General features: G+C 40.8%; 1 protein-coding gene across 1 annotated transcript in view; it reads left to right on the forward strand.

Moving 5' to 3' along the window:
- Positions 1–26,469, forward strand: part of MARCHF11 (membrane associated ring-CH-type finger 11) — a 105,133-nt gene that overhangs the window by 71,455 nt on the left and 7,209 nt on the right. Inside the window, exon 3 of the mRNA XM_057710207.1 lies at positions 11,136–11,328. Within this exon, the coding sequence (XP_057566190.1) occupies positions 11,136–11,328 (193 nt within the window). The remainder of the gene's footprint in view (positions 1–11,135; positions 11,329–26,469) is intronic.

Below are 26,469 nucleotides of genomic sequence, written 5' to 3' on the forward strand. Positions count from 1 at the left end.
GACTTTTACATCCTCGAATTCTCCCTGCCACTCACAGGCAGGCCAGTCTCCTCCAGGAAGTGAGAGCTGCTCAGTCTTCTGCCTGGCACGTTCTTTTCTGCCTAAGGAACCCCTATGGATGCCTCAAAACCCCATAGCATGTTGCCTCCTTCTTTGTGCTCTTGTGGCTCCTGATTGTGAAGTGTTCTCTGCTCCGCACTTTGAAAGCGCCGTGTACACAGATGTGGTTGCTGGGAGATCCCCTGTGGTCACCTGTCCTGGAACCTTTTGTGTTTCTTTTTCTATTTGTGAGGGATCCCATGAGAATAAGATGTTCTCCTCAGTCTAGTGCCTTCTGTAGGGCCTGGCACATGCCAGGCAGTCAAGAAGTATATGCTGAATGAAAAATACATACATGTCAGAAATTTAAAGGCGGCAGAATTCTGTGCACCTTTTTGTTGGTGGTGTCATCCCACAGTGAGACTTCTCTAACCAAGAGCTGAGGCAAAGCCTCACATAGTAGACACTGCACGCTCAATGCTCAGGATGATGGGCTGTGTCCTCCCTGTTACTCATTCACCAGCTTCATTATCTTATAGCCTCTGGTTCGGTCTCTAGACACCAATTAAGGAAGGAGAGCTAGGTATGGAGGTGTCAGTACACAATTACTCTGAGACGACTCTGTAGAATATCATTTTATAGTGAAGAACACTGAGGTCCTTATGAGAAGAATAACTCACCTGGTAGAAGAGCTGATTCCCAGCGCTCTGTTTGAACCAGCACACTACATGCCTCCCTATAGCCAAGGAAAACCGCTGTGTAAAGACTGCATAAATTACACGGAAGAGGTGATGCTGACTCAAGCTGTTAATTACCAAGGGTGCTGTTCTGAGCACCAGGAGAATATACAGTGTTTGGTCCTGTTGGTGAAAACAATCAATGAACAATCTATAACAAGAAGAGAAAAGAGTTTTATTTGAGCCAAACTGAGGACTATATCCCAGGAGACACCCTCTCATGTAACTCCAAGGAACTGCTGCAGAGAAGCATGGTTTTCAGCACGGTTTTATATCTTGTCAGAACAAAGAACATGAAACAAGTCAAGGATGCATTTCTTCAAGGTTTCAAGAAAAACAGATGAGCACGTACACAGCCAGTCAGTACAGCCTTGGCACCTGGGAAGACAGTCTTATCAAAGAAGTGCCAGCATTGGCGTCCAGGAGGGGAGGCATTTAATCTTTATTTTTAACATGGACATTCTTTGCTTCTGGTCAACGCATTCTTTTCTTTAATAATTAAAGCAGGTGTACAATATATGTTTGATGGGCCACAAACAGGATGTTCTAGTTAGCATAAAATTCATGTTAACTCATGTATAAGCCAGAATGACTTTCCCATACCTCACTATGTTAAAATTTCTTTTATCAGTCTGCATGAAGTATTTCAAATGGGGAAGTAGTTGCTTTCCATGACAATTCTCTTCCAAAAAACAAGGCTGAAAACAGTAACAGCCCATTGAGGGCTCTAATAAGCTTATTTAGCAAAGGTAGCTTTCAACTTCTTGTGGAAAGAACAAGTAAATACGATTATGACCACCTACTAATTACTTAGAGATCCCCTGGGGAGCTTGTGTTCACACATCATTAATACCAATATTGAGAAGAGTATTGAAACAAAAATGCGTTATATGCAGACATACATTTTTAATTAATATGGGACAAAATCTAGTTACTGAGATTAACTGTATTAGACAGTTGACACTTGGGGCAAATTTCCCTGATTTGAAATAATGGCTAGCACTTGCTTTTGTTACAGGAAAGAATAAACACTGAAAGGCAGTATAAGCTCTTGAGCACTGAAGAGCTAAAGAGTATTTTTATTTCAGCATGCGGGCTATTTAATCTGGATCAACATGCCCTTGACAAGTATGGAGGTCTGTAACAATGAAAACAATTGAACAAGACATTACATTGAGAGATGAGATATGGATGGTTTTGAAAGAATTAGGAGAAAAAAATGGAGGAATAAGTATGCTTTTCTTAAGCGCGATCCAGCATCTTTGGTATCCTCGTGTAGACTCCACACCCTACAGTTGCTAAAATAATGCTTGCGTATTAGTTGAAAAATTGTTGCTCCTGTTAATACGCAGTCACTTGAGAACTTTTTTCTCAGTGAGGCGAAACCTTCCAACTAAGGGTACTCATCCCTTATGAGAAAACTTCGCACCTTGTACTCCTTTATCAGCCACCTTCCTGTGAATCTGGAGACAGCCAGAGAGGAGAGTCTTTAGGACTCAGCCTCCTGTTTCCAGAGGCTTGGGATCTGGGTAAAGGACAACTTTTGTCAGAAGGGTTTCTCCAAACAGACGTTTTTGGGGAGGCTCACGTCACACGTGTAATTAGTGTCCAGGCCCCCGGCCGTCCACACACATGTCACCTGCTTAGCATCCCTCCCTACCTCACGTCCATTTGTTTTTCTGAAACTGTTTTCCTTCTGTTTTACATTTAAACTGCTAGTCGTGATTCCCACTTAGGGACCAAATTTTCACTTTGGAATTTCCTCCCATCCTGGAACTGAATTTTCAAACTCTTGAGGCTTATCTCATCCCTCTGACCTAGCCCTGAATCCTGGGTCCCTTTGCTGTTCCATGTGGCCTCAGGCCAGTTTAACCTCCGTCCTGACTCACCCACAACTTTATTTTCCTGGCCTTAAAGTCAAAGGGCAGCCTCGCCTATTCATGTATCCACCCAGTTGTTGTGAGGAGAGCTGGGAAGGCTCAGTACTGGAGTGAAGTCTTCTTAGAGGCTGGCTTCAAGAGAGGTTTCCTTCTTGGGAGGAAGGCAGTTTCTCTCCTACTTAATCCTAGGACCCAGGCACACAGTTCTGGACACTCATCCCAGGAACCCCCAAGGTGACCCTCACCTCCAGGCGCTCAGTTTCTTCTCCCTGAGCTGCAAACCATACTGAGCACAGCTCCGTAGTCCTGGGACACGGCTTGTCAGACTTTCTGGGATTTCCATGTTTCTTGGAAAAAATATTTCATTGATGTTCTGGGTTCTAGACAGTAACAGGAACCCTCACAACATTCCCTAGTACACATGGGAAGCTACCCACCCACCTTTCTGCTTTTCTCTTAGTCACATGATCTAGTTGCTGTCATTTTCGTTAAACAAAGCAATGGTCTGTGACCAAGACACCTTCCGTCCCTCCAAGGATTTGCATTGGCAACAGCCAAGGGAGTGGTGGTAAAGATCAGTCTTTCCCCACAAGAAAGGGGTTCAGGGGGTGTTCTCCTGCCCTAATTCTTATGGAAATTGTAATTAACAATTGGAGAGATGTTTTTCTTTTTTAATCATCGTGACTTAAATTTAGAGTGATAATATCAACTGATGGTCATTCTAAATGAATGATTTCTTTTTTTGAAAATGTAAACAACAAGAAACATTTGTTTTTCTGATACTGTTTTCCTTCTGTTTTAAATTTAAAAGTTAAATTTGGGGAGAATGGTTATCTGAAAAATAGTGAATCTTCTAATTCACAAGTCCTTTATCTAGGTCTTCTTTAATTTCTTTTAGCAAAGATTTGTAGATTATCCTTTAAAAAATTTAGTCTTAAGTAACTTCTGATTTATGGTGTTTTTATGTAGTATTATTTTTGTAATTTTATTTTCCAACTTCTTGCTGCTGCTGCTGTTTAAATCCAATTGATCTTTGTTTGTTAACCTTGTATTTCGAGGCTTTGCTAAATTAACTTCCTAATTCTGTTAGGTTTTCTTGTCAGTTCCCTAGGATTTTCTATGTAGATAATCATTTCATATACAAAGAGAGCCAATTTTATACTTCTTCTTTTACAATGTTTATACATTTTCTTTTACTTATTCCATTGGCTGAGACATCCAGTTCAATACTGAAATAATAGGGGTAGATATCTTTGCCTCGTTTCTGATCTTTGTAGCAGGAATGCATGTTTTTTCCCACCATTAACTATGATCCTAACTTTGTTTTGTAGATGCCCTTTTCAAGTGAAAAAGTTTTTTTTTTCATGAGTGGGTATTTTTCATACAGTTTTACCACATCCACTGAGAGGATCTTTTTCTTTTTCTTTTTTGGTTTGTCGATATGATCAGTTACACTGATTGATATCTGAATGTTATATCAACCTTACATTCCTAGGATAAACTCCAGTCACTTGTGCTGCATTATTATTTTTATATATTGACAGGTTTGATTTGCTAATATTTTGTAGAGAATTTTTTTTCATCTATGCTCATAAGGAATATGGCCCGAAATTATTTTTTTCTTATAATGTTTTTGTCAGGTTTTGGTATCTAGTTTATGCTGACCTCATAAAATGAGTTGGAAAATATTCTGTCCTCCTTTATTTCCTGAAAGAGTATATGTTAAATTGACATTGTGTTTTCTAGATGCTTGATAAGATTCTCTTGTGAAACCATCTGGTCCTGGAGGTGTTTGTTCAGTTGTTTGTGGAAGGCTTTTGATTAAAAATTCAGTTTATTTTATATAGCATTACTCTATTTCTATACATTGTATTTCTTCTTGAGTCAGTTTTGATGTTACGTTTTTCAGAGAACTTGTCTATTTCGTCTGTGTAATTGAATTCATTGGCATAAAGTTGTGTATAATATTCTCTTACTACTCTTTTCATCCGTAGGCTCTGTCATTATATCCTCTCTTTCATTTCTTGCCTAGTCTCGCTAAGGTTTTATCAATTTTATTAACATTAAAAAGAATCAGTTTCATGTTTCCCTAATTATTTTCTCCAGGTTGTTTAGATTCCACCTTTTTCAGATAAAGCAAATTTCCTTTATCTGAATTTTATCTCAGGTCTGATAAGTTTATGAAAATGCTTTTCTCACAAAGACTCATATTAAACCATGAAATCATTCTTAATATGCAGCCTATAAATGCAAGTCTACAAAGAATGGGCATGTGATTAACCGAATGTTTTATCTGCATGTCAAATTGATTACACATTGAGATGTTTTCTGCCAGCATTTCAAATCCCAACTTTTAGTGGTTCAATTTAAACACCATCTAAAGATGATTGAAAATAGGTTTTAGCTAAATTCATTTTTCTGAAGAGGACACTTCTTAAGAGCAGGTGTTCTCTCCTGTGACACTAGTAAGTAATCCCACCTGTCACACTGCATGCTATAAATCACTGTACTACAAATTTATTAGCTATGATTCATATCTGGCCTGCCTTATAAAAACAAAGATGAAACAGTGCTTCAGACTGAATGATTTAATGCATACTGAAAGAATCTACTTTCTCTGAGTTCAGCCTCATTCCCTCTGAGCACGTGTTATTTTCAGGGAGGAAATTGGTTCTAAATTGAGAAGCTGCATTAACTCTTTCAGACAACGGAATGACAAGGACATCTTTCTAAATAGCTTCCTAGAGGCCTGATGTAGTGCATGACTTTCTCTGGTTCTTATCTAACTGACTAGAAGTCATTTATACAGGGTGGGGGGAGGGGGGCTCGGTCTTGTTTTGGATTGAGCTTCCATCATTTCTTTAAAGAAATTTCCTAGCTTTTTCTTCTATCCTTTTCTGTCTGAAGGCAGTAATAAACCTGTGGTACGATTTCATTGGTAAGGGCAACAATTAGTGCCATGGCTTCAGAGCAGTCTGTGGTAATTATTGGGGTACTTATCCAATTTCCCATGAAGGGTGCCACATCAACGTGGACCCTCACACACAGTGATACCCAGTTTGAGGCCACACACATTGCCTGTATCTTTCCAGGACTGATGGACCTTATTTGGTGTGTCTCTGAACAGTCGTACATCAAGAGAATATTAATAATTTCCAATATGAGTTTATTTAATTCCTTTATTAAAATTAAAGAAGTAAAACTTCCTGAGAGTGTCATCTTTAGGTTAATACTCATTTAACAAACCACAGCTTTCAGGATCAAGAAGTATGTGAGAATGCCATTTGGAAAGTTATAAGTCAGATTTAGTCGTTACTTTGCTGAGCTGATTTTTGCATTTGTTGGCTTTTTTTTTTTTATCCCTACAGCTACCTTTTAGATAGGTGTGATTATGTCCTTTTTGGTTTTGCTCTTAGATGTAGGATGTGTCAGTTTAAGTAGGCAGAGAGAAGGTGTGAAGAACAGATGGTATGCAAAGAGGACACTTTAGAAAGCACTTACGCTTTGGAAAACAGATCTGAGTTTAAATTCTCACTTCTCTACTCAATAGTGGTTTGGCCAGAGCTGAACTTTATCCTGTAGGCAATGATAGAATGGACGTGGAGAGAATGTTAATCTGGCAATCAGGTAGGTGATGGAAACTAAAGTCAGGATATGATGCCTTTAAAGCATTGGCTAGGTGTGTTCAGCTGTTTGGTGAACATAAGAGGAGGTGAGATTCAGTTTCTGCTATCATGACATGGAGTCCATGGACAACAGGGGGATAAAAAACTGAGATTCCAAAGAAAGAAATCCACACTAAACAGAAGTGTACATAGTGGACTATGGGGTCCCTAAGGAAGAATTCTGCTTAGAAGAGGAGAGGCGGGTGGGGGGAGAGCAAAGCTTTTTAGAAGAGCTGGCAACACAGCCAGTTATGGATGGATGAGAGATTTTATCAGGTGAAAACATGCTCAAAGGCAGAGAGGGACCAAAGTACATGGCATTTGGGAGAATACAAAGAATCACATGAAGCTGAATTGAGGTATATACCTCTCTCTCTCTCCTTTCTCCCTCCCTCCCTCCCTTCTTTCTTTCCCGTCTTCCCTTCCTTCCTTCCTTGCTGCCTCCATTCTTTCCTTCCTTCCAATGTCTTTCTTCCCTCTTCTTCCTCGTAATATTCCTACACCCCCTTTTTCATCCTTCCTGCCCCAGTTATGTGCCAGGCATAGGGAATATGTGCTGAACCAAATATTTAGCCTCTGTGATGGAGCTTACGGTCCAGCCCAGAGGGGGGAGCTTTTCTTTCATGAGGAATGTAAACTTGGGAGTTACATAGAGGATCAGCAAATGACTCACAGCTGGACATCCAGCTAGAAAGTTATTGCTGTAGACCAGAGAAGACAGACTTGAAGTTTTTATCAGGAAAACTGCCATGGCACTGAAATGATAGGGTGCATGCAATTAATTGTGGTCAGAGCTCAGTGCAATTATTACACAGAATAGTATAAGGGTTCAGAGCATGAACCTGGGAGCACCCTATCTGGGTTTATATCTCAACTCCAGTCCTTACCAGGTGTTTAACCTTGGGCAAATTGTTTAACCTCTCTCTGCCTGTTTCTGTACCTCCGTCCTAAGGCTGTTGTGGGAATTGATGAGTTAGCACGCATGACTTCTTAGAAAAGTGCCTGGCACATATTAGCCCTAGATAAATACAGGCCATGAATATTAAATTACTTCTTCTAGTATACTACATTAGAATGAACTTCCCAAAGAGGAATCAGTTGGGCCCATTTTTGCTGGAACCAATAAGTTCAACAGTTGTGCAGAAGTGAACAGCTTTTCAGGGATATGAAAGAGTCACACATATTCACATATTATGGAAAGAAAGAAAATAATAGCAATTATTGGCTCTGAGCCAATCTGGTTATTGTTATATTACTTTCCTTTCCAAACTTGGGAAGAAATTTAAGTGAAAATAATATATATACATACTGATATATCAAGTTTTAGAGGAGAAAATAAGTATGCTCAGCAGTTGACAAATTTTGTTCAAGATTCAGAACTGAAATCCAGGCCTTGGATACCATTGGGGTAGAGAGAGAAGCCCCAAGACACTCATCTTCTGTTTTTATTGCCCAGGCTAACGGTCCATTAACACAGCTTCTTTAGGCTGAGCCTGGTGGATAAATGTGTGTCTTCCAGGGCAAGGACGCTAGGCGGGTGTTTCCTAGTGATAGGAAGCAGCATTATTTTTCCTAGGGGAGGAATGTGAACAATCCCCCTTTTTGCACATAATGGTAAAAATAAGAGAGCAGTATATAGTGGGGAAAGAAACTACCAAAATGCTATCAGTGTTCAAAGGGAAATCCCTCGGTTCATAATTGGTTTAATAAATTTTGTTTCAATAATGATGTGTCCTCATTAGCTACTCAGTGCAATGGTACTAATTTTAAGGCTCATCTGTATGTGAAGAATATCCACGTACTTTCAGACACACTTGCACACTTGCGTTATTAGTGAAGTGACATAAAACCAGAATTTTAGGGAGCTCATTATAGATTTTAAATAGTTTATCGTCCTTTAAAAATAAGCTTCAAAAATTTCAAATTACTTCTTATATCCACAACAAAAAATAACTTCTATGATAACAGTAAATAATTGAGCCTCCCAGTGCATCGTAATCAAGAGTTGTTTTTCTTCCTACCTTCCTGACATAATTTTAAACACATTAATTTCAAATGGCCAGGCATTTGAATTTTAAACCATTTAAAATTGGGGAACAGCAAACAAGTATGAAGCATCGATATTTCTTTTTTTATTGAAGTATTGTTGATTTATAATGTTGTGTTAGTTTCAGGTGTACAGAAAAGGCATTCAGTTTATATATATATATATATATATATATATGATTTTTCAGACTCTTTTCCCTTTTAGGTTAGTACAAAATACTGAGTATAATGTTCTGTGCTATACAGTAGGTCCTCATTGGTTATCTATTTTATATATAGCAGTGTGTATGTTTTAATCCCAACATCCTAGTTTCTCCCTCCCCCCGCTTCCCCCCTACCCTCACCATTGGTAACCATAATTTTGTTTTCTATGTCTGTGGGTCTCTTTCTGTTTTGTAAATAAGTTCATTTGTGTTGGGTATTTTTAGATTCCACATATAAGCACTGTCATGTTTCTTATTCCCAGTAAGTCCGTCCCTTTGTTCATTCACCTTCCTTGTCAAGGAACAGCTGAGCCTCCTATGTGGGCAGCCTGCCCTGGGCATGGCCTCCTGGTCCTGGCAGTCATGCTGACCCTGAGACCAGAGCCACCAGTTTCCTTGTCCCAGGACACAGTGCAGCAGCATAAAACAGTCCCCACCAGTTCACCCAACTCCCGAGTGCCTACTCGGGTCCACCACGTTGTGTCTATGGCCACCATGCTGTTACTGAATTGGCATGCAGGCAGCCTGAATCAACTAATTAATTACTAAGCCTAACTGAAACTAAATATAATTAATGACACAATATTGATCTGTCCAAATTTAACTCCACTACAATTACATAATGAGTCTGGAACATAAAGGATTCCTGGCAAGAGGAAAGTAGATTTCTGTGTGTAAAACACATATTGGTGAATCCTCTTCACTCACTTTTGATTACCCAACTCCTGTGTTTCAGGCGTATGTATTTTGAAACATGCAGCACATGTGAAAATCAAACACACACACACACACACACTTTAAAAGGAGGCTTTGTTTTCATCTATTTGGTGTAATTAATAAGTTGATAAAGGCTAGCATAGTGCATACAGACCTGATAGCATCCATCTACGATGGATATTAGTTGGAAGTAGTTTTCTCTGTCACTTACCATGTTGTTGTATTTAATACAGATTTTAATGAGCATCAAAACTAAACAAGACCACAGATATTGACACTTCACACTTGTCTTGTGACACCAAATTTAAAATGGTTTAAAATCCAAATGCCTAATCGTTTGAAATTAATGTGTTTAAAATTATGTAGGATGCTAAAATTATGTCAGTGCTTCAAATACATGCTTGAAATACAACACTGATTCATTTGTAATGATAAAATAATGTTGACTAGTTCAGTTATTATTCACACGAAATTGTAAAAGCAAAGAACCACTTTTCAATAAATAAATCTTTGTATCAAAACGGTTAGAAATACCTTTCTTGTAGACTCCGCAAACTTTGTCATTTGGTTCTGTTTTCTTAAGAGAAACATAAAGTAAATGACTTGAGAGAATGAAATATTTCAAATGCATTTTGATATTTAATATCTAGCAAATGTAGAATTTATAGTATCTAAGAATATGCAAGGTTCAAAGCATATTTAAAGTCATTATGTGTTAATTCTTTATGACGAGAGACAGAAGCAGTGAGGCAGAGAGGGGAGTTATGAGCAGTGATAGACCTCTGTCTGGGGATTCACATATTCAGGTAAGTGAAGAGTTTAAGGAAATGTCAGACTCACTCAATGGACGCTGACTGTTCAAGCTCATTTGTTTTTAAAAGTTATTTAAACTGTTTAGCTATTCTTCTGACAAGCCGTGTGTTGCAGCAGCCACAACTCACACACGCAAGGAGATTGTGCGGGTTGTTTTGAGTTTCATTGTTTACTGGGAAACTATAGCAGCAATTCTAGTTTTGTTTTTGTCTCAATGATGCAAAAGTGAGAACATGACTAATTAATTCTCTCAAGTTGATAACACCCTTCAAAGATTTTTTTCATCATTTGTACTATAAATCATCTCAAATATTGATGTTTTGGACACCAAATTACTCTCTCCATTGAATGCTGTGTGCTTGTACAGTTTGTGAGTTTCAAAGATACTCCTTCAGGTACAAATTCTAAATCTTGACAAAAATGGCTTCATGGATTACTCATTAGATAATGAATAGCCCGTAATATCTGAGCATATGAAGTGTACCAATAACAGAGAACATACAATTTTATAGTCCCCTTATAATTATGTCAGTGTGTTAAATGACTTTTTCAAGAATGTTCTCATATAGCTATTTATTTGCTTTTTACATTTTTTCACAAAAAAAGATAATTCCCTTTTTTTGCAGTAGCCAAATGTGTTAAGAGCAAAATAAATTTCCAAATAAAGGAGTCCTCACCATGTTTCTTCAGAGTGTATTTAATTTCATGCATGTGTGAAAGATGATAATGTGATTCCTAGGTACTAAATATTCCTCAGCCATTCACACTCAGTACGGTTATCTGGGATAAAACTAGATTAAACTTGCAGAATGGTGAATTACTGAAAATAATGAAGTAGAGGCAATTCGTTAATCTTTATCTGCTTGTCTATTTTTTTATAGCCTGGATGAAATGAAAAAATTCATTTGGGGGCCGATCAGATTGAAAAGGGTCTAACATGAAGAGAAACATGGGGCTGAAAATGTTTTTGTTTTTTTTTTTCCATTTTAAATTATACACAGCACTTTTTCTTACATGCCTCTGTTTTTCTTTTAGTGGCAAAGCATTTCTATAACACTGGTTGAGAAAGTTCAGATGATTGCTGTAATCCTAGGATCCCTGTTCTTAATAGCGAGTGTGACCTGGCTCCTCTGGTCAGCCTTCAGCCCCTATGCAGTGTGGCAGAGGAAGGACATCCTTTTTCAAATCTGCTATGGAATGTATGGTTTTATGGATCTAGTGTGCATAGGTAAGATCATGACCTTCAATGTTCACAAACTGTCAGTAATTCATTTCTTGCAGCTCCTACGTTTTCATCGGTCGGATCTAATATAGAATGTTGTGGTTCACGTGATCTTGGTTCTCCAGCTCATTGACTATCCGGGGCGTCACAGTCTTGCCATTTTTCTCAAAAAGCATAGCATCTCTATTCTCAAGTAGTCTGAAAAAGTGACCAGGATAATGCCCATTTAACGTGATCTGTTTTGCAACACAAAGAAGGAGGAGTTGAAGAAATTATTTGGGGTGGGCGGTGGAAGGATAGTCATTTATTTATAAGGAATAAGAGCAAATAAATCCCCTTCACAAAGCTGGGAAAGCACTGACTGGTGCCAATGGTGCTATTGTGCATCTGGGGAGGGCACTGATACCTGGAGGTCTTACGTCGTGGTGTGGCGTGGCGACTCAGATTCCCCGAGGGCATAAAGGGCTCCTTGGAAGGGTAAGGCCTTGGGGACAGTTTTCCTTGCTGTCCTGTGCCTCTTTTGTTTAACATTAAATTCAGTGGCTTAGAAGAGAAATAAAGGATAGAACATTTTAGCTTAAATAGACCCTACAAAAAAGATTCCTTACGTGTTTCACTTAACCCATCTCTTGTTTCCCTTATACCACGAGAAAACGGGAGCTGATGCGATTCCTGCAGCATCTACCTGGTGTGTGAGGTGCCACAGGCACTGTGACGGTGACCAGTTGGCAACGGGAGGTGGGGTTGGAGAGAGGCAACACTGTATCCAGATTCCCTGCTCTGATGTGGTTTACAGCGTAAGGGCTGTAAAAAAAGCTGAAGGAAGCAGCAGTGGTTTGCAAAGGAAGGTTCAAAGGACCACCCATGGCAGCAGCAGCACCTGCTGTGTTTTTTTGAGAAATGCACATTCTCAGGACCCACCCCAGACCTGCCCAGTCAGAAACTTCAGGGCTCCCCCCTCCCCAGCCGTCTGTGATCACAAGTTCACCAAGATGCTAATGATGGAGACTGAGAGCCACTGATCTCAGAGAAAGGATTCTTAACCTGGGATAAAGTGATCAAGTGCCTTGGTTTCGAACCCTGGCCTCTGCTCTGACAGATCAACTTCGTCTCTCCATATTCCTCTTTTCTCACCTATAAAACCGGAAATAAGCATCCTTAGAACATAGACTTAAATAAAGGAAATAACTAGTATAAAATAATTATGCTATTAACTGGAAGTTGTAGATTGAGTATTTAAATAAGTCACAAACATTGAAATACTTTAAATCACCTAAATTAATGCCTCTACTCGCTAGATCCTTAATTTAACTAGCAGTTTTAATACTCTCATTTTTTCTAAAAGAACGCTATACATTTAAAAAATATGATCAGCTTGAATTTCACCTCCTTTTCTTCTTTCCTTTCTTGTTAGTAATATAAGACTCATAAGAAAGAAAAGTATAAAAATTTCAGGCCAGAAAGGAAAAAAGAAGGGAGGGAAATGTCATGAATAATATGTAAAGTGAGCAGATGTTGCCTAAGTAATTAGGTTAATCATGTATGTGAACAATTTGCATTAAATGTGATAATGCGTATGTAAGCATTTGGAAATTCTAAATCTCTATACAAATATAATCTCTGGGGGTATTGCTCTAAATTAAGGAGGATTAGAAAATTGTTCTACACATCCCTCAATAAATTCAGAAATAGTGATTATTCTATCTTTCAACATAAATGTTATAAAATGTGGTATTCCATTGATATTAAAAGGGGAGATGAAAAACAAAAGCACCATTAGGCTCCCAATCCAACCCTAAGGGGAAAAAAATTCCCGTTGACTTTAATACAGCACTGAAGAGGGCCATGTATTTCTTGGTTAGGAGATCATTTTCTTGAATTTCACAACTTGCATTTAATGCTAAGTTATTATGTCTTAAATTTTGATTGCTAATGCCAGTTTTCATCAAGACTATTAGGATTCTGGTGTTAAGAGCACATACATATGAACTAGTCATCTTTTTGACTATGTATGACATATTTGGGCCTCCCTTTTGAAATTTTGGTGTTGCCCTTTTTATACACTCAAGTTTTTTAGGAACAAAAACCAATTGACATTTTCCTAAATAAACGTTGGAGAGTGGGTTTTTACCTAGGTTTTAAATATTGGCAAACAATTTTCATTGTCTTTTTGTTCATTGATTCAAAATCCCATCAAAACTCAAAGCAGCCAAAAAATAAATAAACAAAATCCCATCATACAACAGTTTTGAAAAATAGAAGAATTCAGATTGAACAATAGTGTTTCTTTCATTTAGCCATCTCATTAATTAGTCTGTTTGGACCCAGAGAAAAATCTTATTTTTTTTCCCAAGAAATTGAGAAACTACTGTAGTCAGAAAGCAAATACATGTAGGCCAACTGGATCATAGCACGTAATAGCTCCTGCTAACATTTCAAATTAATTAAAATGTCTACTAATTAAATGTAGACAGTTGATTACATTGATTATACCTCAAATACCCCTGGCTGGAAGACCAGAGTCAGAGTTAGAGTGAAAAGCAGGCTTTTCAACTTTGAGTCCAGTTTGTTCAGCTCAGTTCAATACCAACTTTCTATGTGTCAGACACAGGGCTAAATGCTGGGAATGCAAATGAGAGTTGGTCACTTTCCTGCCACCAAGGAGCTCCCAGCCACAAGGGCAGGACAGACGTGTAAGTAACTAGAAATCAGCAGGATGTGCAGAGTGATGGACGTTTGCACAGGAGATGGTAGTTGGACAAAGAAGGGGGAGATTGATGCTGGCTGTTTTATGCAGGGAGGAAACAGTCTCAGGCAGATTTGCTGGGAGAAGTGATAGCCAAGCAGGCTGACGGATGAAGAGATGCTTGGCAAGTGGGGAGATGGCCCCCTTGTCACCATTGGAGGATGTAAGTTTGGTTCCCCATTCAGAGGGCTTTAAAGCGGTTGGAAAGCTTCCCGTATTGCTGTTCGTCCAAGCTTTTCAAGCTTGTTTGTACCTGAAAGAGAAGGAGTAGATTGACAGCTTCATAAATATTCTTCTTAAAAAATAATTCTGCAAACCCATGGAAGATTATTCAAGAATCGAAAAAGAAAGTTACAATCTAGCCAGTATGTGTAATGTTTAGGAAGAGATTATTATTATTGGATTGTTAAATAGAAAAGATTTGTAGAAAATTTATTTACTTGGGGAAATTTACTTATTTCCAGACAAAGGAAATTTGTTTGTGGCTTTCATTTATTATTAACTAATACATTTTCTGTTTTCCCAAGAGCCAGTTTCTTCTTGCTATTAAAGTTTTGAATTTTCCCGAGGGTCCAGGTATTCGTATAGTTCGAACGTTTAGATCAGAGCAGTCCAACAGAACTTTCTGCAATGACGAAAATATATATTTGTGCTGTTCAATACCATGGACACTAGCTACGTTTGATGGTTGAGCACTTGAAATGTAATTAGTGAGAATGAGAAACTGAATCTTAAATTTAATTTTATTTAAATTAATTTAAATTTAACTCAAATAGCCACCTGTGGCTAGCGGCTACCGTATTGGGCAGATTTCTAGATGATGGAATGGTAAATGTTTAAGGGCCTGATGAACAAGTTTCAACTTGTCTGTATCAACAGGCTGTATTTCCTGAATGAAAGTAACTCATTCCATGAGAGATGAATAAAGAGGAAATGAGTTCAAGAGGATGAGGAAAAGGGTATTAAAGGTGAGAGGTGGTGGTCAAGAGACAGAGAGCCCTAAGAGGGCGATGTCTTAAGGAAACGGAAGCACAAAGGGATATAACTTTATATTATATTTGGGGAGCTCTTTTAAATATTTAAATAGATGCCATTCAGACTATGATTGTGCACCAGGGAAACTAATATAAAGGATTTAAATCACTGAGATGCTGTAGCCCAGAGGCAGCAATTTGGGGAGAAGTAATAACCACAGCAGGCCTGCATTGGCTCCCGCCTAAGAAGGTTTGCACAGTGGACAAAGAAAGATTAGCAAACTCAGAAATGAAAAGCAAATGCCTGGTGGAAGGCTCTGGGCACAGGACCTGCTTCTCAGCTCCTACTTCGCACATAGAGAAAACAGAAGACTCCCACTTCCATCGACAGTGGAATTCAAGGGAAGCTGGGGCCACAAGAGGAATGCATTGATAAATGACTCATAGGAATGAGGGACTAAGACGTGGCCACACGGACGGGGAGTCATTTGGTTAACTCGCATCTGGAAAGTGAGGGCAGTTACCAAGTCCTGTCAGTATCCGGTAGAACCTCATGAGGTGAGTTCAGTCTCTCGTAGGAGCAACAAACTAAAACGAAAACCCTATAAAGTTCGTGGGATTCTGAAAACAGAGGTAGCAGTGCTTACACCTTATCTCAGTAACACTGCAGGTTAGTGCCAAAACCACGTCTGGAAAATGTTTGTATCTTCCCTGTGATGATAAGGGAACGAACTGGTTATGGCTACAAAATTTAAAAACTTGAATTACTTTTGTTCTCTTAAAAGATTTTCTTAGTCGTCTACAGAATATAAATATATACATATTCAAATCAAAAAAACACATTTTGTGTTTACAGTTGTGAAATGTGTAAAGTTTAAAAAAGACTATTTCCCTCACACGCCCTTTTGTTCTGTCACTTCCTTTGCAGAAATGTCTCCTCTCCACTTTCTGATGTGTATCCCCAGATCTTTTTTCACAATTTGCTTTTTGACATTGCCATTGGTAGTTTGGACTATATTAAACCCATTCTCGTGGTTTTCTTAAAATCTGATCTATGACAATTTAGGCTTGTGGGGCAATTTTATGTAAGAAAGAGTGGCCACACTGGGCCTTGCTCCTATGCAGCTCGTCCTGCCTGGAGTCTTTGGGGGACACCAGGGATGCCATGTGCAGCTTTCAAAAGCAGGACGGCCTGAACAATCATCGTATACTTTATCTCATTATTTCAAAAGCACCCGGAGAGATAGTTCTGATTCCTGCTCATTACGTCTGTGTGTGTGTGTGTGTGTGTGTGTGTGTGTGTGTGTGTGTGTGTGTGTGTATCTCCTCTGTTCTGCATGCTTGCACTTGAATTTGAGAAATAGAATAATCAGGAAGGCCAGCAATAACAGAATCAGAACTATAGCCACAGAGCCACGCGACAGAGGGGAGCAATTTTTCTTAAAGCAATTTCAGGAAGCATTTATTACACGAAGAAAAGAGGTTAAGAAGTGAAATCTCCTCAGTGTTAACAGGGTAATAGGTAGAAGAAACTGATCCCAGAGCTCCTGAACGTGCTGGAGAAGGCAGGGGTTTTGAGAAGCAGTGATGTGGATAACCCCTGCTGGATTTCATTTTCCAAAAGAATCAGTGCAGTGTTTATAGTGCAGATCCAGTATTTCAGTATTGTATTAAAAAAAACTCTGAGGGCTTCCCAGGTGGTGCAATGGTTAAGAATCCGCCTGCCAGCGCAGGGGACACGGGTTCAAACCCTGGTCCGGGAAGATCCCACATGCCACGGAGCAACAAAGCCCATGTGCCACAACTACTGAGCCTGTGCTCTAGAGCCCGTGAGCCACAACTAATGCGCCCTCATGCTGCAACTACTGAAGCCTGCATGCCTAGAGCCTGTGCTTCGCAACAAGAGAAGCCACTGCAACAAGAAGCCTGCGTACCACAATGAAGAGTAGCCCCTGCTCACCGTGACGAGAGAAAGTCCGTGCACAGCAATGAACACCCAACACAGCCAATAAATTAATTAATTAATTAATTTTAAAAAAAGAGTAACAACAACAACAAAAAAGAGCCCTGAGATTTACTAGGATGAGGATCGGATCAAAGTATCCTCTTCTTTCTGTATCAATTATAGTTAATAATACTGAAGAATGCTTCTTCTGCAGAAATGTCTGCAGAAATTTCCTACTCTTCAACATGAAGTTTTCTTTTCCTAAGCTTCAAATCTAAATAACTTTTTTAAAATTCAGATAAATTCTTATATCTTTTATGGCCCTTTGGAAAATCTGTTTTTCATAGTTGGTAACATACTAAAGCTACTTGGGCACAGGCAAGAAAACTATGTAGAGTTACCCGTTGGTAACTTTTATTCACATTTCATTATAGAACTTTGGAACGATAAATAAATAAATACAACATATTCCTATGGTCTCAGATTGATGACATTAGACCTATATTTACTGTTTAAAAGGCACAGTAATTCTCATTTGCTTTTGATATTGCTTCACTTTGCTATTCTTTTCTCCAGGCAGAGCAGCTAAAAGTGACACATGATTTAACATTTTGTTGATGTAAAAAGTAAAATGCACATTTTCTATTTTTTGATATTACATGAGGAAAGGTGAAGACATTTGACAAAGAATTTCAGGATAATCAGAGTCTTAGTTACCACAGATGAGTCCTTGCCATGGAGGAAGACCAGTTTTCTATTTAATACCAGGGTTGTTTCCACCGAAAATGGTGCTTTTAGGTCATCTTCCTTCCTGTGGCTCGTTTTCAACACATATAACCAATTAACATAAGCAAAGCATAATTAAGAAAGTGAATCAACTAAAGGAAGAACATTCTAATGCATTCCAAGCAAAATATAAATGACGTTGAAACCATCCCGTTTAAAACTTTCCATGCTTTCTGGCGCTTCCCAGCATGATTCAGAAGTTGACAGTATTTCTTAAAGTATTTTAGGTGAAAAACACAGTTAATGAAAGAAATTAGCATTGGAATTAGAACATGCCGTAATTTAGAGCAGAAAAAACAGTGGGTTTGCCGAAGAGCACCCCCCTGGAGGGCTTCTGGTTCTTACCTTGTCACACAGGGTCATCAGCATAGAGATGTGTGCTTGAAAGGACGGCTGTTGGCTCCTGGGTCGTGGTACAGAGATAGCATTTTCTTCTTCTTTTTTTTTTTTTTAATTTTTATTGGAGTATAGTTGATTTACAATGTTGTGTTAGTTTCAGGTGTACAGCAAAGTGAATCAGCTATACACATACGTATATCCACTCATTTTAGATTCTTTTCCCATATAGGCCATTACAGAGTATTGAGTAGAGTTCCCTGTGCCCTACAGGAGGTCCTTATTAGTTATCTATTTCATATGTAGTAGTGTGTATATGTGAGAGACAGCATTTTCTTGAGCTGCAGAATATTTGTGGATAAATATAAAATTTATCAAATTGTTCCAGGTGAAAAATGTAGACTTACCAAGAGAACAGGCAAGTTCACCACACTCTTTAGGGCCTCTGAGGTCCTGCACGGAGCAGGTTGTGGATGTCGGACAGAGTCAGCTCTTTCCCAGCCCTCCCAACAGACAGCCTGGACCACAGAGTCCAATGTGACCTGACATGGGGCATCTCCACATCGAAGAGACTTTCTCTATGGGAAGCGGGGACACCTCTTCTCAGGGCCACACAAATGGTGGAGCCCCAACTCATTCCAAATTGTCAGCGAGTTTCATCATAAGTACATTTTTTAGTGGGGGGAGCCCACCTTTCCTCACACTCCACCCCCTGCCACCCCATTTGCCACCACCCCCACCAAGTCTGCGATCTGAGCCACTGGGATCACTCAGGAAAACAGAGCTTGCTTGGACTGTCAGTAGGTCTTCATTCAGCCACGGTGGGGTGGGGTGGGGTGGTGTGGAGGGGATGCAGAAAGCTGCTTGAGTGCCCTGGTTGGTGCTTTGGGTTGCAGCAGATGGTGGGAGGTGTTGTCACCGTTTTCTCACTCTGAGTTTCATAGGAAGCACGGAAGTGGGTAAGTCTGCGTGAATCATAGGGCCTGAGAAAAAAGAAGCTCAACTTAAACAGTGTCTGGCAAAATAACTAGGAAAGTCAATTAGCCCAGTGTTTCCTTTTTGAATCGTCCTATCACAGTTTTCCCTCCAGACCTGAGAGGACTGTCAGCCACCTCTGCTCCATTTCCTGCTTCTATTTCCTGATCTATAATTTGATCGGGGACCAACGTCCCTCCAGCGCCTCAGTTCGGCTGCTTGGGAAACCTTCACCCAGCCGCTGATGTGGGGCGGACGGAGACCTTCTACTGTGGCCCAGAGCCCCTCTGGGTTTCCCTTGAGACTTCCTCCCAGGCGAGGACTGGGCTGTGAGGTTGGGCACGCTGGCTGGTCTGTTATCTTCGCAGCCATGCTATTACCAAACCCGAGTGCTCTCCTGGCTTGTTTGGAATCATTTCTTAGAGCAGAATTCTTGTACAAGCAAGGGTCAGTATTTCCTGATTTCAGAACATCTTAGTGTGTTCCTTCCCCAGGAGATGCCCCGGCTTCACTTAGAATCTAGCCAGGCCCCTCGGAGGGAGTGGCAGAGTGACCCCTTGTAATTCAACATAGTTAGAGGAAGAACAGATCTTTACCCTTTATGTGCTTTCACAAGTAGGCCGTTATTATCTCGTTACTCTGGAGGTACAATATAGGCTGTGCTATGCCTTAATCATCCTGATGTTTACCAGCTTTTCCAAAGATTATTATCATAGTTGGTTACTAGTGGTATTACTGCCTTTAAAACTCCAGGACAGAAAGTAGAAGGGGACTTGCTTTTGCTACTTGCCCTCAGGGCTGCGTCTAAAATGGACTCTCAAAGTGCGTTAACTCTTCAGGCCTCCTTCTGGGGGAGAAAACCCAACCCCAAACCTTCCCCTCCTGTGACCTGGTACAGTTCAAGTTCTTAGCCAAGCCGCAGACCAAATATACTGTTATTGTTGACTTTTGCTTCCTCCATAGGAAACTGTGTGACTCTTTCAGCCTCTCTCAATTGGGGCAGTTTAGCCAAATAAGTATTGGTCATCTACGGGTCATAAACTCCATCTAAGGATAACTAGATAGGTATTTATTGTGTCCCAAGTCAGGAGTGCAGGACAGAGATACAAATAGTTCAGAGTCTGCTGCCTGTTTTTGTACAACCCATGATCTAAGAGTGATTTTGAAATGCTTGAATAAACATTAAAAGAAGAATGGTATTCCATGGCATATGAAAACAGTTATATCAAATATAAATTTCAGTGGCCATAAAAAAAGTTTTGTTGGAACCCAGCCATATCCATTCACTGATGTGTTGTCAGTGACTGGTTGCAGCCTCATTAAAAAGGGACCGTGATGTCTGCATGACCTACAATATTTACTGTCTGGGCCTTTGCAGAAAAGCTTTTGGGATATAACATCCTCCCTGCCCTCCAGCTGCTGGCAAGAGACAGTCAGGGAAATAACCAATTAATATACAACATGGAAAGTGCCAGGAGAGAAATATATGTGAGCACAGGTGGCGGAAAGTTAATCATACTTAGGGTCGGAAATTTGAGCTGGGGATTTATACCTGGTGGTTGAAACCAGCGTCTGTGAGGGAAAGTGATTTGGGTGACATGAGCAGCAGTTTGAGGAACACAGTGACACAGAGAGCAGGCCGAGAGAGGAGCGTGGCCAGAGGAGACAGTGGCCTCAGACAAGGTGAGGAGGGGACTTGGGAGCAGAGGAGCAAGTGGCCGACAGTGTCAGATGCCTTATCAGGAGCAGGTGAAATCAAGCCAAAAGGTATCACTGGATTTGGCAGTATGGGGGGTTGGATGGATAGACACAAGGTTGCTGAGAATGGCTGGGACAGGCAGAAGAGGCTCGAAATGTAAGTTTGTAGATCTTGGCTGAAAACGGGCACAGTTCGATGAGGTAGAACCTAGAGGGGGCCATGTAGAATTGAGAAAAGTTCCTATTTATTTGTCTTAATGATAGAGTGAGCTTTGAGCAAATGCTGTCCCTTCCCACCTGGACCTTCAATCTCTCTTCTGATGTCTTCCGGGTCTGTCTTCTCAGCATTTGTTCGATAAATCAGAAGGGAGATTGAAGGTCCAGGTGGCAAGGGACAGCTTGATGCCCCTGAGGTGCAGAGATGGAACCCAGCGCGCAGGGGAGGGGTCCGTCTTGCACAGGAAGGGCCCCCTCCCCCCTGAGATGGGCAGGCGGGGGAGGAGAGGGTGGGCGCAGCTGGAGGTGCTGCACGTGCTGCTCCGGGAGAGTAAACAGAAGGGATCCTTGCAAAAGCTCTCCTGTTTCTCAGGCAGGTAGGCAGTACGGTCATCAGACAGGGAAGGCACAGTGAGGGGACAGGAGTCTGAGGAGAGAATTAAAAATGATGATCAGCTGCGAGGGGGCTTTGGGGAGAGGAGGCTGAGCCAGGAGATGTGAAGAACCACCGGACGTGACGGGAGTGCCCTCCCGAGGCTGGGCCGGGGTGGCCCCAATATCAGGGTTGTGAGGCTGTGTATTCTTACCCACTAGGACTGAGGAGTGGATGTGGAGTACTGAAATGGTGAGGCTGGTTTAGGATGAGGTTTTATACACAGAGTTGCTGTTAGATCAGCAGTGAGATCGACCTTGCCCTTCACCTTGAGTGGTGGAGAGTGATTACAGGATGGGGTGTACTTCCTCAGCTGGGGAAGGAACCAGAGCCAGAAAGAAGCTGGCAGTTTGGGGAAAGATTGCCCAACAGAGGGGCTCGAGGTCTTCAGGAGGCAGAACGGGTGCATTCACTGAAATGAAGGGAGCGGGTGAGTGAGAAGCCCCAAAGGCGGTGGTTGTCAGCAGTGCTGCTAGCGCATCAGGGCTTGCAGTTGGACCAGTTCTGGAAGGGAAAGGCCTGGGCTGGAGTGGAGGAGGGACAGCGGAGGGGAAGGGCTCTGCAGGTCACGTCACGTGCATGGACCTGAAGGATGTGGGTCCATGGGGCTGAGGCAATCCGGGAACCAGGGGACAAATCAACAGAGATGGGGGGGAACAGCTGAAGGGTCAGCAGGGGCACCCCTTGTGGCTTCACTCTGTGTGCGCGCTCTCGAGGGTGCATGCACGTGTGTGTGTGCGTGTGCACGCACGACTTCACTCTCTCCTTGACTTGACTGTTTTCCACGAGAATGGTGGTGTGATCTCTAAAAGCATGGGGCTTGGAACTATTGCAACAATTTTAGAGAGATCTGAGTACATCCCTAGGCTACTCTAAAATGAGGTTATTAAAGAGGCCAACTCAGCTTGGACATGGGAAGTTCTCCTTGGAAGAGAAAGCAGAGTAGCCCGGGGTAACGGGAACCACGAAGGCTGCTCACTTCACTGAAGGGCCTGGAGGTGGTTCTGCAGAACTGGCACTCACCTCTTTGGGGGCCTCCTCCTGGCTTCAGACTATTTTGCAGCGAAGAACTTTCTCACCAAGGAGAGTGGGACATGATGGTTTTTCTACATGATGCTCCTACTTAGAAGACGTGGGACTGCGGATGTGCTGACAGGGCTCCTCTGGGGTCAGGAGGAACCACAGAGATGAGTGTAGAAATGGAACCTTTATGTGTTTTCAGCTGCTTCCCAATATGTTGAAAGGTTTTAGGAACCAAATCCCTAGGGATGGCTAAGATCGTGTTCACTCTGATCCAGGCAATATTCTAGCACTTAACTCAGTTTTCACACTCAGCCCTCACAACAGATGAGGAGGTACTGTTCTCCTCATCTCAGAGATGAGGAGACGAAGGCACCATTCACTAGTTTCCCGAGGTCACGCAAATTGGAAGAGGGACCCAAGACTGTGGCTTCAGAGCCTGTGTAAAAATGTCTGTGATTAATTCTATTTACCTCCTTATATGCCGGCTTGAATGGCCAATTTACAGAATATTCTCTATTCAATGAAACTACTTCTTTAGTTGCTGTCTCCAACACCTAAGGCATGGAATCGGGAATAAATACTTTCTTTAACTACTGATTTTAGATCAGAAATGGAGAAAAAATTTTCCCTAAAAGCCCAAAGTAATGTAGTTATTTTGTGAAGACTTTAGCTATTGTAAATTAATAGAACCAAAAACATATAGAAACATTAGTAAAGAAAACAAAAAGTATTTAATATACCATACCAAAAGCTGTTTCCATTGTTCTGAGTGAAACAGTTTCTTGATAAGAATTATTTATATAAAGACTCACATATCAACCTTGAATTTTCTTGCTAGAGACAGAATAGAATATTAAGAAAACCTAAGGTCTGAGCATTTTTATATTCAGGTAAAAATTTTATTGATATTTTCAATTAAAAAAATCTTCCTAATGTTATGTGGATGAAGTCAAAGAGTTAGAAATTGTACTTGTGTTGAGATGCAACTTTCCTTTGGAATTTTTACCCACAGTCCATAAGATTTAAGAAAAATGAAAAGCAAAGCCAACAAGTGTGAACTAGCCTATGTCAGGTCCAAAGATAAACAGATTTTAATTAGATATTTCAATTAAAACTTTTAAAATATTGTTCTCACCCTTGAAATGGAACAATCAACATATGTATTGTTTACCCCAAAGATTTATAAAATCTGCAAGTTTGGAGTAGGCAGTTTTATCCACTGGAGATGGAAGGGAAAATTAGTTGTACATATTTTGACTTGCCACTAGGAAAAGTCCACTAATAGCATCCATCTAAGAAATGGCTTTGGTCTACAGTGTAGGAAACAAATGGAGATCTACCAAAGCAGATTCCCAATCCTTAAAGCAGTAACACAGAAGATAGACACTGATAGGCTTTTTAACCAAATATTGTAACATCGAAGTTTGCAGTTATTTATTTTATAAATTGTGCAGGTCACTACATGCTCCCATCTCCTATCTGGATGCTGCAATGCACACTTTTGGAGAAAGGCCAGAGGAGAACTTGCCATCCCAAGCCTCTAGTGTTACTGAAAAGAGATTTTGATTCTCTCTACTTCATAGTCAGTGTACCATCCCTTGGGCCAAAGAGACACTAGTGAGGATCAGCTTCAGCCAGGGACAGCTCCTGAGATCTGAGTTCTTGCAGAGTGAGTGCACCGGATCAGGCGTCAAGGGTTTGGCTCTGATTCTGGGCTTGGGCACATAACTGTGGCCCCTTGGTCACACCACGTCACTTCTCTGGGCTTCAGAGACTTCATCCCCCCATATGAACAGCTTGGGTTAAATCATACCCAAGATTTCCTAATTTTGAAATTCAGTGACTGTGTCTGCTTCTTATCTCTGCGATATGATATTACTCTCTGTTACCAGGTGTTCTATCCACCCATGAATTAAAGAACAGAATTAGAGTTTCGTTCAACTGAAATTAAACCGATTCTAAATCCATGCTCCCAGTTATATCTAGGATGCCTTTATTATCTTCAAAGTATTGGACTCATTCCTTTATTTCTTTTATTGAAATCATCATATCCATAGACCTCTTTTTCCTCAAGCACTTTTGGGTGGAAATTTAGACAATAATTCCTCTCTCCAGCAAATTCTTTTAATCCTTTTTTCAAAATTAACCTATCGTGTATTTTATAATGTATAACAAGTTTGCAGCTTTTGAGGAGTATGCTGGGAATACGCCTGTGGTAGATTTGTGCTCCAGGGCTAGCAACTGAAAGATCAAGGCAATCTCTCCACTGGGGAAGAGAGAAAAGAAATCATTAAAATAATTGATTGCGGTATTGGTTTCTTTTTTTTTTAAATGACTTTTAATTGATAATAATAGCTTATGTGTACAATGCTTTGCACTTTTTTAAATTAATTAATTAATTAATTAATTTATTTATTTATTTATTGGCTGTGTTGGTTGCTGCACATGGGCTTTCTCTCGTTGCGGCAGGGTGGGGTCTACTCTTCATTGTGGTACTTGGGCTCCTCATTGTGGTGGCCTCTCTTGTTGCAGAGCACAGGCTCTAGGCACGTGGGCTTCAGTAGTTGTGGCACGAGGGCTCAACAGTTGTGGCTCAGGGGCTCTAGAGTACAGGCTCAATAGTTGTGGCGCACAGGCTTAGTTGCTCCGCAGCATGTGGGATCTTCCTGGGGCAGGGATTGAACCCATGTCCCCTGCATTGGCAGACAGATTCCCAACCACTGCACCACCTAGGAAGTTCCAGGATTGGCTTCTTAGAAGAGCAAGTGGTCAGATCAATGGACAGCCTTTTTCATTCTCCTGTTTTGCCAGGAAATAGAAGAGAGGAATCCCTGTCTGCCTCTTGGGCTTTTGGCCTGGGCACAGTCATTTTGTAACTATCGGGTTCATGATGGTTTGACTCAGGCAAGCATTTGATGACCAGGCCAACGAGACAGTGGGGGAGGCTGCTACAATTTACTGAGGCTGAAAACAAATACTTGCAAAGAAGTTTGGCTCTTCTACTCCTGGCAGGCAGTGTGTGTGTGTGTATGTACACGCGCGCGCGCGTGTGTGTATATTTTGGAGGGGGTGGGGCAACCCACTGTTATGAAATATAGGCTCAGATCCCTAAACCCTTTTCATTTCTAGTCTTGGAGTATGTGTTTCCATTTGTCTGTGGTATCTCCAGGTATTACTCTGACGTTCGAAAGAATGATGTTTGAGAGGTTTTGTGTTTTATCAGCACTGTCACAGTGCTGTCTTGTCATCTTTTAGATTCCAAAGATGGTTACTCTTCTCTTCCTCACTCCCTCTCATTTAACAGACTTATTGAGTTCCTACTGCGTGCCAGTAATTGAAGTAGGAATAGGGTTCCTGTCCTCCCAGGGCACATGGCTGATTGGGGTCACAGACAGATGATTCTCTATTTTATGGTTTTATATCAGATTTGCTAAGAAGACAGAATTAGCACAATTTAGTGCAAGAGAGGATAGACTAGTCTAGGTGATTCTTGAGTTTCAGCTTAAGTGACTTGGGGGATGACCATTAACTGAAGTAGGGATGGTAGGTTAAGAACCAGATCCAGCCTATGTCAGGAGCTTCTGGAAAAGACAGTGCTTCCCTCACTACCAGCTAGTGAGAGGTGATACTCCATGTTAAAATTTGCCTTTGAATCTTGTTCTGTGCCCAGGCAGTGCTGTCATCAGCATTGAAGGTGAGCACGAATGTGCTTTTTGCAGCCAGGCTGATGACTGCAGATTTCATTGAGCAGAGAGGAAGACAGAGAGGGTGGCAGTGTCATAAAACAAACACCATGAATTTCCTTTTGTGTGCTCTCAGAGAAACAGTCGTTTAGGGTCTTTGCTGTTGTCATAATCATTTCTTCGTGTGTGCTCTTCTCTGCTTTGGGGGTGGGAAGGGTTAGATCAAGCACATTTGGAAACTAGCTGGCCTCTAGTGTCCAGGGCTTCATGTTGTGGGAAGTTTCTGAATAGTTTGTTGTCCTGATCACGTTTCTTGCACAGAAGACTTTATT

The sequence above is a fragment of the Hippopotamus amphibius genome, chromosome 15 (genome assembly GCF_030028045.1).
Source record: "Hippopotamus amphibius kiboko isolate mHipAmp2 chromosome 15, mHipAmp2.hap2, whole genome shotgun sequence".
NCBI lineage: Eukaryota > Metazoa > Chordata > Mammalia > Artiodactyla > Hippopotamidae > Hippopotamus > Hippopotamus amphibius.